The sequence below is a fragment of the Orcinus orca genome, chromosome 1 (assembly GCF_937001465.1).
Source record: "Orcinus orca chromosome 1, mOrcOrc1.1, whole genome shotgun sequence".
Classification (NCBI taxonomy): domain Eukaryota; kingdom Metazoa; phylum Chordata; class Mammalia; order Artiodactyla; family Delphinidae; genus Orcinus; species Orcinus orca.
In genome coordinates this window covers 109177524-109198374 of record NC_064559.1, presented here as the reverse complement: position 1 = coordinate 109198374, position 20851 = coordinate 109177524, and the positions used below count along the sequence as shown (strand labels likewise).

At 34.0% G+C, this 20851-nt stretch overlaps 1 protein-coding gene across 2 annotated transcripts in view; it reads left to right on the top strand.

The window, feature by feature from the left end:
• MAN1A2 (mannosidase alpha class 1A member 2) overlaps positions 1-20851 on the top strand; it is a 172203-nt gene that overhangs the window by 120193 nt on the left and 31159 nt on the right. For both annotated transcript variants that reach the window (XM_033436561.2, XM_004263248.4), the window contains exons 10-12: positions 2267-2486; positions 7936-8108; positions 11518-11633. In XM_033436561.2, coding sequence (XP_033292452.1) covers positions 2267-2486; positions 7936-8108; positions 11518-11633 — 509 coding nt within the window. The remainder of the gene's footprint in view (positions 1-2266; positions 2487-7935; positions 8109-11517; positions 11634-20851) is intronic.

The following is a 20851-nucleotide window of genomic DNA, read 5'->3' as shown; positions in this document are numbered from 1 at the left end:
ATCCCACTCCCACCCCCCTGCCGCTTTCCCCCCTTGGTGTCCATACGTTTGTTCTCTACATCTGTGTCTCGATTTCTGCCTTGCAAACTGGTTCATCTGTACTGCCATTGCTTTTTAAATCATATATACTTTGAAAAGCATGATACCTGTTTTGAAAGTTAATCTCATAAATTAAAATTATTTTCCATGAATCATCTGCTATATATATGTCCTAAAAATCTTTCTATATTTGTATTCTATGTCCTGTTTTTATTAGTTCTTAAGTCTAAAATGAGCACCTACTAAGTGTGTTTAAATAACCAGTTGGCTAACTTTCATTTTGAGACATGTATGCAGTTTTTGCAATGTTAATTATCTTCGATGACTGTTAATTCTGTTAGGAGACAGTATATACAAATTGTAAAATAAATGACATGTGGTATGCATAGAAGAGATAGGAATGATTATGAATTTTAAGATCCATTCTAGTTTGAGATAAGTCATTTTTTAAATTTGTCTTTCTGAACTAATATATTTAAATTATTCCATCCTCATCTTACCTTCCTCTACACTTATGGCTACCCATATTCCTGGTTCCTACATCTTAGCTTTCTTTTTAAATGTTATGTAGTTATGGGTTTTATATTTTGATCAAGTTTATATTTAGTCTTTATTTAAAATAATGAAGAAAAATTATACCTTTTTAAAGGTCCCTTTGGAGCAAGAAATTAATACCACTATTTATGAAGGTTTGTTTAACAATTTTTAATAGAAGAGCAATAATATTACTCTTAACTGCCATTCAAAAATTTTTACATAAGTTGAACTCTTAGACATTTGTCTTAATTTTACTGAGAGAAGGGAGCCATACAAGAATTTTCAGGGGTCTGTAAGTGAATTGTTGGTAAAAAGTTTACCCACATGTTAGAAGTAGGGAGGTCCACAAAGATGAAAAACATTGTCCCTTTACTCAAAAAACTAATGTTTTCATTTGTGCTTCATAGTACTATGGTTAAAATAAAACAACAATAAACATTTATAATCCAATGGTAGTCCCTTATTATTTTACTTATCAGCTACCCCTTCTTCCTCTAACAGGTCAAATACAATTATCAAAGAGTACCATTTATTTATAAAATGACTTATTAATTGAACAATTGTTGAATGCATACTACACTTATAGGGTTTGTGGAGTGTAAGATGATAAGGCATAGTCCTTGTGTTTCTGTAGAACAAACATTATTGTGATAAAGAACATAGAATAAATTTTTCAAAAGCTGATTGTTATTGAGCTTGTCAGAAAACAGCCCACAATAAAAATGTGAGTTGAGTCTTACTACTTTTTATTGTCAGAAAAGTATAGTATTTAATTATGTATAATAATTTCTACCAAAGAGAACTAAATTAATGCAATTCCTTATACTTTTACAAAGAAGTACCTCTAAAGGTAGAGAATTATTCTTTAGCCCCTCTCAGCAAAGTCTAAGAACATGGTCCAAAGTTCTTAAACTTTTTCATTTTTAAAATGAAATGTGATTGTTGGACTCTACTTCGTGTTATATTCAGGTTTAATATAAAATATTTATCTTTCCATTCCCACTGCTTTAAGGAAAGTTGACATTTCAGAAGAAGTAAAATTGACATTGTCCCATGGCCTCTCTTAACCCTGGCACAGCATCCAAAACAAATGCCTAAGTCTGTGAAGTAAGGGACTAAGGAGTTAAGTTTGAACTTTCAACTGTTTTTCTAAGTTTTATAACATATAATGTATCTCACCTAATATGCCTTTTTAACACACTTTGACAATACGTATAGTTACATGAAAAAGAAACCATTTTAACTGATTATCAAAATCACATTTTTCTGATTAACTTGGGTGTTTTCTTCCTATTCATTTTTTGTTGTTTGAAATAGAAAATAAACCGGTAGAGCCTCTGGGTTTTAACTTGTCATCCTGACCTCAGTTCACTGATTATTATGAATTTCATTTAGAGCAAGAAGAAAAAACCTGTAATATGGGTAGTGTTGTGTTGAAAGGTAATCTTGAGGCCAGTCTCCTGTCTCCCACCTTGTCTCATTATACTTGTGATTTGGATATTTGTTCAAGATGATGTGTAACTTGATTGCTCACTCCCAAACTTAATTATTGTAAATTAAGTCTTCCAGTTTGGGAAAGTTACAGCTTTGTAGAATTTCATATTACCAAGGTTTTGTGTGAGAAGGATGTAGTAAGTTTGAATACTAACACTTTTCCTCTAAAATTTTGAATATCTACTCTTTCTTATAGGCTATAGAAAAACATCTTATTAGGAAGTCTCGGGGAGGTCTTACCTTTATTGGAGAATGGAAGAACGGGCACTTGGAAAAGAAGATGGGGCATTTGGCCTGCTTTGCTGGGGGAATGTTTGTGCTAGGAGCAGATGGTTCTAGAATGGATCGAGCTGGACATTATTTAGAGCTAGGAGCGGAAATTGCACGTACATGTCATGAGTCATATGACAGAACTGGTAAGAATATTAATAATGCTAATTACTTAGTCTAAAATAATTCTAAGATAAAAATATGTCCAGGAATTAGAAGGGAAATAAATAGGCAGTTTTTACTTCAAAATAATTTATTCTAACACAGTAAATTTTCTTAAAAACATGAATTTTAATTCTGAAAATAATGTTCCTGCATCTTTCTAAATTATTATTCTGAATTCTGTTTTTGTTAATAAAGATTTTGAAGAAGTTGTTTTAAAGACAATAGGTAGGGCTTTTAGGGATGTATGGGCTAACGTTGTTTATTTTAATATAGAAGAATCCATTTCATCCATTTATTTCAGCTTCTGTAAAATCAGTTGCTTAAAAGAATACAGAGTTGATTTAGGTTACACGCCTTGCCAATAAAGATATTAGTTATATTGAGTATGTATATAACTGTATGTTATATGTATAATTGGTATGTAGATAACTAGTAGTTTGTCTCTTGGTCAGTTCACCAATAATTTTAATTTGTTTGTGCCTTTAAAAAGAACCTGTTATGTTGCTTTAGGCAAGTATGTGATATTTCTGGGCTTCAGTGTCCTTACCTAAAAAAATGAGACGATTCTCAGTTTTACAGGTGACAAAAATTGGTTCCTGGGGGCAAAAAATATCTTTAAATATAAAGCATACACACACACACACACACACACACACACACACACACACACACACACACACACATAGTCATAGATAGATAAACAGTATATATTTGTTAATAATATTTCATGGAAGGAGAAGGCAATTAGGTTTAAATAAAAGCCTGGAGAATAGGGTTGAGAAACACTGGACTAGGTCTTCCAAGTTTTTCTCTGGCTTTAAAAATGTATTTTTTAAAAATTATTATTATTATTGTTATTTTATTTATTTTTGGCTGCGTTGGGTCTTCGTTGCTGCGCTTGGGCTTAGTTGCTCCGCGGCATATGGGATCTTCCCGGACCAGAGCTTGAACCTGTGTCCCCTGCATTGGCAGGTGGATTCTTAACCACTGCTCCACCAGGGAAATCCCAAAAATGTGTGTTTCTATATGAAATAATGGAAAATGAGTTCCCTGAAAAACTAAAAACTAGAAATTTCTGATTGTGATTTCAGAAGTTGAATTGTTGTTTTAGTTAAATAACTGAATTTATGTTTTAGGGTTAATTTATCATCAGGTACCATGAAACAAATATGGTTGGCTTAATATTTATCCTAGTTCATAAATCTGTCAAGTTATTTTTATATAATAAAGAATTGAATTTGTGGTGAAATTGACCCTTCAGCTCTCTCAGTAACCAAATCAAGGATTCCATTTCATGACAAAATATAACTAAGTCAAAGGGACATTGAATCAGATGTTATTTTGTGGTGGTTTAAGTTAGTATATAATACATCTAAAGTCTGTTATCTGCGTTACAAATAGAAGTTAAAATATATTGTCATGATGTCGGTATAGAATATCAAATATATACTTAAAGCTGAAATTAGTAAAACATTGAGGACCAGAGTGGATATTAAGTGTTTGTACTAGGACCCATGATAATAAGACTTGTTATGCAGCTTTTGACCACAAATCAAATACTAGATCTAAAATAGTAGCATTTCATGCAACAGATGTATTAAAATATGGTATATTATGGTTATTATATTAATCATTCACTCCATTAAACATGGAGCACATATTATGTGCCAGGCGTTAATGCTGGATTCTTACAGGTTGAAGTGTGAACAAGATATCTTCCCTGCCTTTGAGAAATTCATAGAATACCAGAGTTACAAAAGGATGCCCTATATTTCTGACTTTCACATTTCATACTGATATGAAACACTGATTTTATGAAAAGAACATGCGAACTAGGATGCAAAAAGCCCCTGTTTCACTATTTATTATCTATGAGCTTTAGGCAAATCATTTAGCCTTCCTAAAGCCTCAGTTGCTCCATCTGCAAAAAGTTGGGGTAATAATACCTACGCTGTCTTCCTCAGAATGTTGTGAGTACAAATGAAAAATTTTAAAATGCAGTCTCTGGTTGTTGCTGTCATGCTTGTTCTGACATCATTTTCACATTGCCAGTCAATGAACCTGTGACCCTCTTTGCCATCGTATGCCCCAAAAGATTACTATTTGGTTTGTATCCTATATTTTCACATCTTTCACTGTTTTTACTTATCTTTAATCTCACCTTAGATCCTTTAATTAAGAAGTACAATTCTAGTTTTGCTTACTTCCTACCATTACATCTTCTGCTGTATTTTCTTATAGCTAGGCTATAATTTTTGGCAACCTTGTTTAAAAATATATTCACTTCTTAGCAGTTATTTGGGCTAAATTCATACAATAATTACTGCCTTGGGATTTTACTTCAGTTTGTTGGAATTATAATTAACATTATTTCAAAATCTGGTATTCTTCATATATTCCACTTACTGATAAACATGGCCTGCTGCTTAATACTTAGCTGGGTTTGTAGGAAATGTTGCTGAATCTTTTCATGAGACTGAGCAGTAACTTACTGGTAGTTAAACATTATTATGTCTACATGGGAAGCTAGTTTGATACATTGTTTTAGTTTATTCTGAGGTAAAATGCAAAATCAATGCCAAACCAGATCTTAGACTTCCAAAATATAGTACCTTCTTGATCTGGGTTTCTAGATTAAAAATAAAAAATTGCTGAACATCATTAAAATAATGACTATTATATAACTTTATTTCATATTGAAATTGGATAACACCTTTCTTAGACTATGTGCTATCGCATTTTGGGGGGAAATTTAATCTCTTTAGATACATATAACATGTCCAATGGACAAAACATCCATTGAACATGGAGTAATGGACATATTTTAAGAGTTTCTACAACTATTTTTTCCTTAAGAGAAGTTAATAGGAGGGAAGGATACAGGAAAATAGTTTGTTCTTCCCTTACTATTAGCCCATTCAAACTGTATTCAGATTGCCTGTCCCAGATATTCCTCATGCTTTTTAGCTTTTGTTGAATTTCTTTTGTTGACTTAAGTGTACTTATTTTTCCATCTCTACAGATTCTGCCTGTCTTGGAGGACTCATGAATATTTTTTTCCCATGATTTTACGGACTAATCTGTACCTTCTTTAAAATTATCTTTTATTTTCTTACAACTGACTTTTAGCACATTTGATATTTTACTTCAATTGTTTTCTTTGTGCATGTCTCTTTCCTTTACCTACATTATATGATTTTTGCATCCTCTAGAGTTCTTTTTACCTAGACACTAAATTATTTATGATTTTGACTCAATTTTTACTTGTTGGATTAGTTATTTTCCTTTTAGAAATGATATATCAAATATAAGTGGGAAATTTAAGACAGGGAGTAGAAATTAAGTGCAAGGTAGAATGTTATGAAATTATTTTTTATAGCATTGCATAGACAAAAGAGCACCTAAGAAATAATGCCCTCAGAAACATGAAAGCAATGATTTGACAAAAATAATGGATGTGGTATGTAATATATTACATATCACATACCAATGGTATGTAGTATGTATATGTTACTTGTATGTTTCTTACTCACCAGCTCCTCACAGAACAAATATGTTATCTTTCTGGTGTGTTTTATTTGTGAAGTTATGAATGACTGATCAGTGAAATAAAATTTTTAGTAAGAAGTCTAAAATATTAGTTCCATGCAGCCAATTTCTACTTCAATTCAGGTGATAATATCATTATAATTACAGAAGTTATTATCTAATTTAAAGTTAGCCTTAAGAGTATCATTTGAAAACTCTGTATGATCAATTAACACTCATAGTCTTTGAGAAAAGAAGAACAAGAAATCCAGACAAAATGACTTATCTTACTATTTATTGGATTACCATCATCTCAGTGCTTATGATGTTTGACTTTTATTATTTTTAAAACATTTATTAAATGACAAATAATATTTGATTGTATGCCAGACCTTGTCAATAAGCTGAGTAGAAGTTTTCTTACAAAACATTGATAATTTCTTAGTTAGTCCTAACCTCAAATCCCATTGAGGAGGTGGTCAGAGCTGTATGAGCACACATAAAGTTTAGCATGTAATTTCAGAGGCTTCTTTGGCACACATTAATCTCCCTCTTCCAAAGCCTACCGTAGAGTTCATGATCCTCAGGTTAAAAACCCCTGCTTAAGTTCTGCTTTAGTTCTCCAAGACTTAGCAGTAAACAAACTGTGAGTATTAACTCTTCTGGATCACACGCCTTGCTTTTAATAGAGCTATCTACCATCACTATAGTGTTTCTGGTTTTGTGTTTTTTCTTGGGGTTGGGGAGTGGTACGAAATGCTTTATTTTCACCTCCTTTGAATTGTGATTATTTGGAGTTTATGGCATCACCCTTGTAATGCTAAAATTTGGCTGCTGCAACACATGTCATGCCAACAACTATGGAATGATTTTGTTTATGATATAGTTCTTACTCTCCCTTTTCTGAGAAAATATAAAAGTGTCCAGCATTTCTTGAAAGAGGCAAGAGACTTTGAAACTGTTTGCCACTGGTACAAACTAGTAAAAAGAAAGAAAGATGGCAGCTGAGAGTGGTAATTGTGTGTGACTCCAGCAACCCAGTGGAGGATGGTTTTATATTGCCAGGTTTAGGGTGCTGGGTGTGATTAGAAAGAGGTTCTTAAAAAGCCTTTCACGTAGTGCTGTATTCCAGCCTGAATGGAAGTCATATCATTTAAGGAGTATTATGTAATGTTGAAATATATGTGTTATGGCCATGTTTTAAAAAATTTTTTATTTAACTGTAGTTGATATACAATATTGTGTTAGTTTCAGGTGTTTATTCAAACTGATAAATAGGCAATTTACTGATGAAATTCTTAGTGGTTGGCGTTTTGAACCTCTTCCTAGCTGTATATACAGACGCTATAGACAAAGAGAGATGATTTTTAAAACTGGGTTAAGTTTTAAAAATGTATTGTTTCTTACTGTGGTATGCTTTAAAAGGTTAGGGACTAACTAAATCTAATTCAAAATCTGAGCTCTAAAATGTTTTCTTATATGTATGTGTTATATTAAAAGGACTTTTAAGTTGTCTTGACTTTTAAAAAAATTATTGTGCACGATACGGTTACCTGTCTCATTTGATTTTGGACCAAAACAGAATATGTAATGTGTTTATGTCTAGCTTGGCATTTGTTTCCAAAGGATTACTAGACTTTTGTCAGTTTAGTTAGATATAGCAGTATGTTGATGTACATTATTTACGAGAAATATTTCACGTTAGAATAATAGGAATATTTATAAGAAAATCAAATGCGGCTCTTTTAAAATCACTGATTTTGCAAAACAGCAACAATAAAAATAAGACAAACAACAAAACAACTTTACTTCATGCTGCATTCTTTCAGGGGGAGGAAAAAACTCTGGTAAACAAACACAAATGGTTTATTCTGTTCATTTATTTCTTTTGTCATGTTACAGCATTAAAGCTAGGTCCTGAATCATTCAAGTTTGATGGTGCAGTAGAGGCTGTGGCAGTTCGGCAGGCTGAAAAGTATTACATCCTACGTCCAGAAGTAATTGAAACCTATTGGTACCTGTGGCGATTCACTCACGATCCAAGATATAGGGAGTGGGGCTGGGAAGCAGCACTGGTAAATAAGCCGATATTTCATTTAATGTGCAAGAGTGTTCAATTAAGCCTCCTGTAGTGCCATGTATCCTCATCCGTGTTACCTCATGTTCAGTAACTATAGGGCTACTTTCATTTTTTTTTGATGGAAAAACTGTTAGTTTGTTTCTTAAGCAGTAGAAGTAAACCTTAAAATCCAGTTTAGTTTTCTGTTAAACTATCTTCCTCCTAGTATTCACTCATTATTCTTACTGAATAACTAAAGGAGTCATTTAAATGGCAGTTTTTCACTATGATTATAAAATTTCTATACTTGCCTATTAATGCTTAACCTCTGGGGGAAAAATAAAATCATTGTGAAATTGCCCAGATTCACAGCCTGGGTAGATTAACCCCCATTCACTTCAGCTTTTGTTCAGAGTAATTCCTTAGTGGCACCATAAGAAGGACTAGTGAATTGTTAAAAATTTTCTACACTGAAAGACAAAAAAACCCCAACACACTCTCTCTCTTTCTCTCTCCATATATATATATATATATACACACAGTGTGTGTGTGTATTTGTAATGAGGAATTTTTAATGGTTAGTAAAGTAAGCAAATTGTTTACTCATAAAATGCTGGCCTTTCAGAGAATTCCATTGTCATCAGTACCTGGGAGGAAGAGAAATCATTAGAGTTTTCATGAAAGTATAGCTTATCACTGGGAGTGAGGAGGTGTTTTATTCTCTAAGACATACTGATTATGATAAATATACTAATTATGATGGATATTCATATTCAAATTGTTTAGCTTAAACTTGCAATCTAGATAGAATGAGGACATTCTAGGTGAGGTAAGTAGTGTTAGTAAATTGCTCAGACAAGAATGTGCATGATGTGTTTTAGGGCAGAATATAGACCAATTTATGTAAAAAGGTTTCACAGGGGCAACTCCAGAGAGAGAAGTTTGGAGCTATTATGTAGATGGTCTTACATGCCAGATCAAGGCATGAATACTTTACTCAGTGCTTCAGGAATAACACACACATACTTAGTTTTCTCAGTTACTATATAAGTGTTTCTTATTTGGCAGGTGGGGATTAAAAGTCCTTTGCCTGTCTAAAAAGCCCCTCAGGTCTTCTTTTTCTTCACCATCTCCTACCCACCAGAGCTCCCTGACTTTAAGAATCCGTTATGGGACTACTAAAGGTTTTTGAAAGGGGAAGGAACTACTGAAGACATTTTAGTGGGGAGTAACAAAACAAAAGGATCTGATTATAATCTGCAAATTGGTGGGTTTTGGAGACCACTGCGGTAATCTAGGAATAATGTGATAAAGACGAACTAAGGTGAGGACACTTATGTGTTGTCATTCAGACATAGTTGGTCCTTATGGAGTTTAACAATAAGAGAATATTAATGGAAACAAGGCAGTTATGAATACAGAGCAGGAACAGATGAAGCATTTATTGTTGCTGCTTTTCTCTGACTACCTGTGTCCAAAATTGGAAACACAGCTGCTAGTGAAACTCTCTGTGCAGGAGGATCCTGCTGCAGTTGAGAGATAGACAAAATGTTGGCACAGTGGTTTGGGAATAAGACACACACATATACAGACACACACACTTCTGTTGTGTAGCAATGGCTTTTACTAACGCTTACATATATCAAGCAATAGTTTATATAGGGGAAATAGGTAAAGTAATCCTGCAATGAATATGACTTGAAAGTCCACTAATATTTAATGCTTCTTATTTAGAGGAATATGGGAGATGTATCTGAATCATGTGGGGCAAGGAGGTGAGGGATGGTGGCAGAAATGCATCTTTTCATTGAGAAACACTAAAGGATAATTTATCCTTTTCCTAAGGTTCTTTTTTTTCCTGTGCGCCTTCTTAAAGGTTTGACAAGCTCAAACTTTAACCCATATCTGTCCATATTTGAATTACAGAGTTAAAATTTTGCTTCTATCGCCTATATGGACACACACAAACTCTGAAGAACAAAAACTGAAATAATTATACTTAAAATTCAAGTTTCAAAAGTATGACACGATGAGAAGGGGGTGCAGTGTGGAGACAAAAGAGAAGAACTCACATCTTAAATAGAATTTTCCTTCTTGCCCACCACTGGCTCCCATGTTGGGTTTAAAGAAAGAAAAGGGAAGACAAGCTGGAATAGAATAGTGGTATCTCATGTCTTCTGTAGCTTTAACTATTCCAATTTACATCTTCAAATTTCCAAACTTGAATATGTTATGCATGAAAACGTGCCTTTAAGAAATGTCTCTAAATGGCTTAAAGATTAGTCATGCCTCCCTGATACTTTCACAGTATCCTTAAACTGCTCCGATGTTCTACAGTGGTAAAGATGCATGATCATTGTGAAGAATATGTGTTTAAAAACGTATTCATGTAAATTGATACAGGCAGTGTGGAGAACAGTAAGGAGGTACCTTAAAAAACTAAAAATAGAACTACCATATGACCCAGCAATCCCACTACTGAGCATATACCCTGAGAAAACCATAATTCAAAAGGAGACATGTACCACAATGTTCATCACAGCACTGTTTACAATAGCCAGGACATGGAAGCAACCTAAGTGTCCATTGACAGATGAATGGATAAAGAAGATGTGGCACATATATACAATGGAATATTACTCAGCCATAAAAAGAAACGAAATTGAGTTATTTGTAGTAAGGTGGATGGACCTAGAGTCTGTCCCACAGAGTGAAGTAAGTCAGAAAGAGAAAAACAAATACTGTATGCTAACACATATATATGGAATCTAAAAAAAAAAAAAGTTTCTGAAGAACCTAAGGGCAGGACAGGAATAAAGACACAGACGTAGAGAATGGACTTGAGGATACGGGGAGGGGGAAGGGTAAGCTGGGACGACGTGAGAGAGTGGCATGGACATATATACACTACCAAACGTAAAATAGATAGCTAGTGGGAAGCAGCCACATAGCACAGGGAGATCAGCTCGGTGCTTTGTGACCACCTAGAGGGGTGGGATAGGGAGGGTGGAGGGAGATGCAAGAGGGAGGGGATATGGGGATATATGTATACGTATAGCTGGTTCACTTTGTTATAAAGCAGAAACTAACACACCATTGTAAAGCAACTCCAATAAAGATGTAAAAAATAAAAATGTTTAAAATACTTAGATAGAGAAAAGTACCAACCCTTTGGTAAGGAGACTTTATAAACCAAGCTGTAATCAAAATGGAACTATATAAAAATTAACAATTTGATAAATAAACACTTTTAGTGTTAATTAGCTTTTCATTAGAAAGGAGGAAGACCAGACAAGTAAAATCTTATTCTGAAACTGTCAAATTCTCATAGAGATCTCTGTAAACTTTTGACTGTGGTTCCTTAACTTGTCCTTCCAAGTTTGAAACTCTATGGAATTGACTCTCTTGTCTCATCTCTTTTACAGGCTATTGAAAAGTATTGCCGAGTCACTGGTGGATTTTCTGGCGTGAAGGATGTATATTCCTCTACTCCTACGCATGATGATGTACAGCAGAGCTTCTTTCTTGCTGAAACATTAAAGTAAGTAGATGCCTTAAAAAATTTTTTTTAATCGTAGGCAGGTTTTGCTCTGTGGTCACTACATGATGAATTATGACTATGTGATGTTACACTATATTTTATTACAAAAATCTTTCTATGTAATTGTGTCTTCAATTTTTAGCTACGTCTCATGAAGGCATTTTGTCAAATAAGAGTACCTTTATTTTGTATTTAGCTCTTTACTATGCATTAGAATCACCTAGAAGACTTCGTAAAATACAGATTACCGGGCCATGCCCAGTTTCTGATTCAGTAGGTCTAGGGTGGACCCTAAGAATTTACATTCTGACAAACTCCCAAGTGGTACGGATGATGCTGGTCCTGGGATCACACCTCAACTCCCTGTTCTAGCTAATGAATCTGTTAGGAACAATCATAAGAGTTTTGTTGGTTACTAGAGGGTGTATGACCATAGCCACCCATCCTCCCAATGAGGTTTCCTGTAAAGAAATCTGTATAAAGGGAATAATTGAAAAGAAAAAAGACAGCTTTATTATTTGGGCTTATAGTCAGAATCCCAGGCAGAATTACACAAACTTTTCTGGAAGAAGGAGGAGACCTTAAATATGTCTACTTCCCAAAACCCCTGCAAAGTAAGGTCCTTAATACCTTCTTTTAAATTTCACATTTCTATTTCCAGTCAGTCTCTACTTGAATACCTCATAAACTGTCACTACATTTGTCCCAAAAAATATTATTTCCAGACATTGTTCAGGTTATTTGAGGATATATCAGTAGGCAAAAGGGAAAAAAATTCTCAGTCTCTTGGACTTTACATTCTAGTATACTTCTAGCTTACATTCTGGTGTATTATGGTTTAAATGTACATGTCTCAAACTACGTTTCTTATCCTAAATGGCAATCTTACTCCAATTTTTCTTTTATTATCCCTCACATTTTTATTTTCCTATCTTCTCAGCTTGTACGTTATGGTTATTTCTTTTTTTCTCATTCTAATATATCACTTTCTTGTTATATCATTTCTTTATTTTGCCCCCTTGTTTCCATATCTGTAGTTGACCCTAGACCAAACCCTTATTTTGCTGAGATGGTTTAGTCAGTTCCCTCCCTCCAGTCATTTCTTGTATTTGTTTATCCTGTGTCATTAGGCTTGAGACTGTACGAGATAGTTGAAAGAGCACTGGACTGGAAGCTAAAACTGCAGGAGCTTTAGTTATACACTTGCTACAACCTAGCTGAAGGAACATGTCAAAATAAAACTTCCTTGCTTTCAGTTTTCATAGTTGTCAGCTGTGGAATTTGACCCAAATTATGTAAGATCTCTCTCTCCTTTAAAATTTTTTTTACTGTTTTTTAAGCCCAGAAAAATCGTAAGAATAGTACAATGGTTGTATCTTTCACCTAGAGTTACCTTTTGTTAATTTTTGCTGCATTCCCATACCCCCATGTATATGTATACATAGACACAGTTCTACTTGTTTGCTTATTTATTTATTTGCTTTATAATTTGAGAGTTACCAGCATTCTGTTATTTACCCAGGAATTTTTAGGAAAAGGGCATAATCTTACACAATCACAATATGGTTATCACGTTTGTGAAACTTAACATTCATACAGTACTGCTGCTTAGTATGTAGTCCATTTTCAAATTTCTCAATTGTTCTAATAATGTACTTTATAATTTTTTTTTAACCCCAACCCAGGGTCCAATAAAGGATCAATTGTTGCATTTACTTCTCATGTTTCTTAGTCTACTTTAACCTAGAACAAAGTTTCCTTATTCTTCTTTTGTCTTTTATGACATTGACATTAAGTATTCAGGCTAGTTGTTTTGAAGAATGTCCCTCAATTTAGATATTTGTGATTGTTTCCTTATGATCAGATTTAGGTTAAACATTTTTGGCATGAATATTATATAGATGATGTGGCCTCATTTCATCTCATAAAGAGGCACATGATAACGGTTTAACTCATTGATGATTTTAAATTTGATCATAGGGTTAGATTTGATTATAAGGTCATATAAAGAATCTTTTTTCTTTTTGTAATAAGTGATCTGTGGAGTGATAACTTTGAGACTGTGTGAATATCCTTTTTCCAACAGTCTTTCTCACTCAGTGTTATTAGCATCTTTCCTGAGCATCTTGCCTGAATTGAATATTACTACAGTAGTGGTAAAATGCTGTTTTTGAGGCCTCCTCTAGTCTTAGAAATTACTTGATTTTCAACATTCATATACCATTTTCTTCATGTCACTCTTCTCCTGCTCAAAAGCTCCAATGGCTCATTCATCTCTAGCTTCATTTCTCACTTCTTTTCTTTATATATTCTATCCTTAAACCAAGTTAATCTATCTGTTTATATATCTACCCATCTATAATTTGTTCTTTTGAATTTCATTGTCTATTTCATATTTCTTTGGCTCTGGCAGGAATATCTTTATTCTTTCTATCAGTTAATGCCCCTCTCTAAATAAAGTTCAGATCTTACCTCTTGCAGGTTGGCTTTCATAATTAATTCTCAAATGCCTCCTCAGTACACACCTTGAGCACTTTAGCACATGGGGTAGGGCTGCCAATACACATGTGCCGTGCTGCTTTTCCCCTTGTAGTATATGGGATATCACCAGTTGACCTTGATACTTTTCCCTGCCAAGTTCAAGTTCAGGAAGAATCCTTCTCAACACAGTACTCTAGGTAACCAGTTATATATATACACACACACAAATACATTTGGATCAATAAAAGTAGAAAAAGTCAAAGGAGGAATCATACAGGTATTTATAACAAAACCTAGGCTAAGAAAATTATCACAGTTGAGCACTACATTCATTTCACCTCAGCTCAATTGTTGCATGTTTATTTGAAGGTCTGATAAATTGAGGAAAGTGTGCATGTTGAGGATACATTTCAGTCAGTTTTTCTTGAGTTCATATATGTCAGGTATTAAATAGCTAAGAAAAATCACAGGTTAGTTGGAAACATAGTCTTCTTAATGAATTTATTATTAAAAGAAAAGAGAAATACATAAAATTAAGACCAAGTTTACCACCATGGTGTGTCTGCTTTCAGTGGTATCAGAATCTCCAGGGCAGAAGTTGTTTTGCGTGTGTGCACCTGTCTGTGTATCTTGCTTGTGTGCTTTTTCCCCCTTCCTATCTTAAAATTCAAAATTTGAATATAATGGCAAAATTCTGGAAAACTATATATATAAGAATATGTCAATACTTTTATATAGTGAAAGCTATGGAAAAAGATGTACATGGATGTTTATAGAAGTTATAAAAATAAAGAGTTACTATATGTTCAATATTAGTTGAAAGGTTAAATAAATTATGGCACATCCACAGCGGGTATTATGGAACCAATAGCAATTATAGACTCGTCACAGTATAATGTTAAGTGAGCTATTAAGTGCATATATACATATATAGATGCACATCTTAATATTATTTCAATAACATCAAAATGTATACTGTGATTTAGCTTAATTGGTGGTATTCTTTTAAATCCATTCCTGGTTTTGCTTTTGTAATCAGGTAAAACATTTTTTTAAATAAGTTAAACTGCAGTCACATTTTCCTGTCTCAAATTCATTTGCTGTATTTGTGCCTAGAATCAAAAGACATTTTTTGAGCTGCAAAAAAATTTAGAGATCCAACATACACCACTGCAATCCATTCCTCCCCTCTACACATAGACATTCCCAATGCTAAAATATCTCTTTACAACATACAGAATATTTTGTCATAAAGTCTTTTGTTAATCTCTAGTTTTTTGTTAATCTCTAGTTAACAGGCAGCTCACTGCCTCATAAGTCTAACCCATTACATTGTTCAGAAGCTTTCATTGTTAGAAATAGCTTTCTTATATTGAGTTAAAATCTGCTTCACTGTGCGTTCCATTCAGTGATCCATACTTTACCATTTGGAAATACGGAGTCTTCTACATGGATGTTAACTAAAAATACTTGTATTTATCAGGCTAAAGGTGACAAGTTTCTGTACTATTTCTTTCCGATACCAGTCTGGTTGACTTCTCTAGAGATGATTCCATGGTTTTCTAGACTGAACACTGCATTTAAGATGTGAATAAACCAGTGCAGAGTACCAATTGCTAATTTGGTCTTTATACCTTCATCAAAGCAAGATACTATTATATTCTGTTTTCTGGTAGCCCTGTCAATATAGCTTGAAATTTTGATATAGGTCTTTTTTTTTTTTTTAACATGAACTAAGATAATTATTTTCTATCTTACATTGGTATGATTAGCTTTTATGAAATTTATTACATTTTACCTTTATCCATTATTAAATCTTATTTTGTTAGATTTAACATATTCTAATTTATTGAAATTTTTTTGAACTCTTGAGTTTTTCATTTAATGTATTAGCTATTCTACCTTTGTGTCACTTACAGATTTAATAGGTATGCCTTTTCTGTATATACCCAAGTTAATCAAACATTAAAGACATCTAACCTATGTATTCTTAACCAGTTCATACTTATCTATCTTTTCCCAACTCTTTCCTTTAATAGCTGTGTGACGTTGGACAAGTTACTTAATTTCTCTACCTCAGTTTCATCATCCGTAAAAGAGGAATTACTAATAGTATCATCTCAAGGGCTTGTTATGGGGATTAATATAGCGAAGCCCTTAGAATTATACCTGGCACAAAATACAAGATAGCAGGTATAAAGTCACTATAGGACAGTAGGACTGGGAGATGGGGAAAAAAGGTAGACGTGAAGCAATGGAGGACAAGGACAAACTAGAACTCACAAGGACCAACGATCCCACATATGTGTCTCACTGCCTCTAGCGTTGATAAACAGGTGACTTGCAGAAGTAGCTGGCACCTTCTGCCACAGGGCTATACATGCCTGGCCTGGGAACTGGAGAAATTGATGAGGAGCTCCAACAGGAACTGCAGAAATTGCAGGTCTGGCAGCTGCCCCACACCTCTGAGGTGAGCCAGGTAATCACTGACAACATGCATAACTTTAACAGCATGTGGCAACCCTGCACCGTCCCTCAGAGCATTATGGCTCCTGCTTTACTTCAGCCTCCACATCACATGCATATGTTTTTGTAGCCAACCCTAACCCAGAATATACAGAGAAAGTAATTCTGACAAATACAGTTCCAGCTTAGCTATGCTGACAAAGTATACAATCACCACAGGAGACAGGTCCCTCCAGATAGTGAAAAATATTATAACCTACTTTATATCATATGGTATACAGTATTTGTATATAAAAGAGATCATTTTAAAAGTATTATAAAGCTATACTAATTAAAAGGCTTTAGTAGTAGTACAAGAATAAATGGAACAGTGGAACAGGATAGTTTGGAAATAGGCCCACTTATATGTAGAAATGTTATCTTTGAAAAATGGCAGTTCGGATCATTGAGGAAAAATTAAATAATTTAATAAAGGAAGTTAGAAAAATTATCCATTAGAAAAAAAATAAAACGGTATTCCTGTAAATAATAAAACTGATCTTATAGAACATAGCTTTAAATATTAAACATGAAATAAAATCCTGAAAAAATTTGGAAGTTTTTTTTTCTCCCAACTCTGGGGGTGAAGATGGCATGACACAAACCCCAGAAACCATAGAAGAAAAAGATTTAAATTTTTAACTACAGAAAAATGGACATCTGTAAGAAAAAAAAAGAACATTAAACAAAGTAAGACAGATGACACACTGGGAAAATATATTTGCAATACATTTGATAGTCAATGGGTACATTTTCTTAAAATGTGAAATTATTAAGGAATAAGTATTAAGCTAAAATAAGTAAAGGCAGTTCACTGCAAAATACAGATGGAAAATACCATAAATACATGAAAAATAAACATTTGACCCACTCATGAAGAAATGAAATAAAACTAATAATCAAATACCATGTTTCACTATCAGATTACTTAAGATTTTAAAAGTTTGCAATCTGGTGTTAATAAGGATGTATGGATCCAGTCACTTATAAACACTGGAAGTGAGAATGTATGTTGTTTGATGTGAGTGATTTCAGTGAAATCTGAAAAAGAACCTGTTGAAATATTAAGAGCACATTAATTTTGCTTCAGTAATCCTACTTCTAGAAGTTATCCTACAGGTATACTTCCCCAAGTGAGAAAGGTGGATAAAAAAGATTGCTCCTTACTTCCATATTGTTTATATTCTTTGGTCTTATACTGAATAATTAAGATTAAGTGCTGCATGTACCTTTTTAGGCACATCTCCTGTTACACCACTTTCCCCATGCATTTATTTGATGCATACCTGCCCACTGTACATTTTCACTTACGTGTTTTTACTCTTGCTTTCCCTTCTGCGTGAAATTTATCGTTCCTTTTTTTTAATCCCTTACAAAATCCTATTACTTTGTCAAGGTCTAGCTCGAATATTACTATCTCTGTGAATCCTCTTCAACACTAAGACAGAATTAAGCCATTTTTAGGTATACTTAAAATACTTCCTTTGTTCTGATAGTCTCCATGAAATATTAATATCCTCACTGCTTACTTTCATGATTGGGATAGAGTATACATACATTCAACAGATGTTTGTTGAAATGTACAGAAATAACAGCATAGCACTTGTCATGTTAAAATTAGTCAGATAAACATCTATCTCCTCTGTCTTGTGTAGGTCCTGAGAAATCAAGGCTAATATGGTTTGTTTTTAATACAGATATTTTTTAAAGTGTAAAAACAGTATGTGGATATAGCAAAATGAATTAAGTAGTATGAAACAGAAAAAATGAAAAAAGTTTCTCTGTATTCCACATGTAGTTTCACTTCCCAAAGATAACTACAGTTGACCCTTGAATAACAGAGGTTCAACCTTGCAGATCCACTTATATACAGATTACTTTCAATAAATATACTGGAAAGTTTTTGGAGATTTGTGACAATTTGAAAAAATATGCAGGTGAACTGAGTGGTCTAGAAATATTGAAAAAATTAAGGAAAAAGTCAGGTACATCATGAATTCATAAAATATATGTACATACTGGTCCATTATACCATTTACTGCCATAAAATATACACAAATCTATTATTAAAAGTTAAAATTTCTCAAAACTTACACAAACACTTAGGCTATAGTTGGCGACATTTGCATCCAGTGATTCGAGTATATGCTTAAAATGCCTAGTGATGAACCAATCCCTCCGATCAGGAAACTTACACAAGCCTCTTAGATAGCCTCATCCACCAGAGGGCAGACAGCAGAAGCAAGAAGAACTACAGTCCTGCAGCCTGTGGAACAAAAACCACATTCACAGAAAGATAGACAAGATGAAAGGGAAGAGGGCTGTGTACCAGATGAAGGAACAAGATAAAACCCCAGAAAAACAACAAAATGAAGTGGAGATAGGCAACCTTCCAGAAAAAGAATTCACAATAATGATGGTGAAGATGATCCAGGACCTCGGAAAAAGAATGGCGGCAAAGATCGAGAAAATGCAAGAAAGGTTTAAGAAAGACCTAGGAGAATTAAAGAACAAACAAACAGACTGAACAATACAATAACTGAAATGAAAACTACACTAGAAGGAATCAATAGCAGAATAACTGAGGCAGAACGGATAAGTGACCTGGAAGACAGAATGGTGGAATTCACTGCTGCAGAACAGAATAAAGAAAAAATAATGAAAAGAAATGAAGACAGCCTAAGAGACCTCTGGGACAACATTAAATGCAGCAACATTCGCATTATAGGGGTCCCAGAAAGAGAAGAGAGAGAGAAAGGACCAGAGAAAATATTTGAAGAGACTATAGTTGAAAACTTCCCTAACATGGGAAAGGAAATAGCCACCCAAGTCCAGGAAGCGCAGAGAGCCTCATACAGGATAAACCCAAGGAGAAACATGCCAAGACATATAGTAATCAAACTGGCAAAAATTAAAGACAAAGAAAAATTATTGAAAGCAGCAAGGGGAAAACGACAACATACAAGGGAACTCCCATAAGGTTAACAGCTGACTTCTCAGCATAAACTCTACAAGCCAGAAGGGAGTGGCATGATATACTTAAAGTGATGAAAGGGAAGAACCTACAACCAAGATTACTCTAACTTGCAAGGATCTCATTCAGATTCGATGGAGAAATCAAAAGCTTTACAGACAAGCAAAAGCTAAGAGAATTCAGCACCACCAAACCAGCTATACAACAAATACTAAAGGAACTTCTATAAGTGGGAAACATGAGAAGAAAAGGACCTACAAAAAGAAACCCAAAACAATTAAGAAAATAAATGGTCGTAGGAACATACATATCGATAATTACCTTAAATGTGAATGGATTAAATGCTCCAACCAAAAGACACAGGCTTTCTGAGTGGATACGAAAACAAGACCCATATATATGCTGTCTACAAGAGACCCACTTCAGACCTAGGGACACATACAGACTGAAAGTGAGGGGATGGAAAAAGATCTTCCATGCAAGTAGAAATCAAAAGAGAGCTGGAGTAGCAATGCTCATATCAGATAAAATGGACTCTAAAATAAAGAATGTTACAAGAGACAAGGAAGGACACTACATAATGATCAAGGGATCGATCCAAGAAGAAGATGTAACAACTATAAATATATATGCACCCCACATAGGAGAACCTCAATACATAAGGCAACTGCTAACAGCTATACGAGAGGAAATCGACTGTAACACAATAATAGTGGGGGACTTTAACACCTCACTTACATAAATGGACAGATCATCCAAAATGAAAATAAGGAAACGGAAGCTTTAAATGACACAATAGACCAGATAGATTTAATTGATATTTATAGGACATTCCATCCAAAAACAGCAGATTACATTTTCTTCTCAACTGCGCACGGAACATTCTCCAGGATAGATCACATCTTGGGTCACAAATCAAGCCTCATTAAATTTAAGAAAATTGAAATCATATCAAGCATCTTTTCTGATCACAATGGTATGAGATTAGAAATGAATCACAGTGAAAAAAAGGTGAAAAACACCAACACATGGAGGCTAAACAATAAGTTACTAAATAACCTAAGAGATCACTGAAGAAATCAAAGAGGAAATCAAAAAATACCTAGAGACAAATGACAATGAAAACACGACAATCCAAAACCTATGGGATGCAGCAAAAGCAGTTCTTAGAAGGAAGTCTATAGCTATACAAGCCTACCACAAGAAACAAGAAAAATCTCAAATAAACAATCTAACCTTACACCTAAAGGAACCGGAG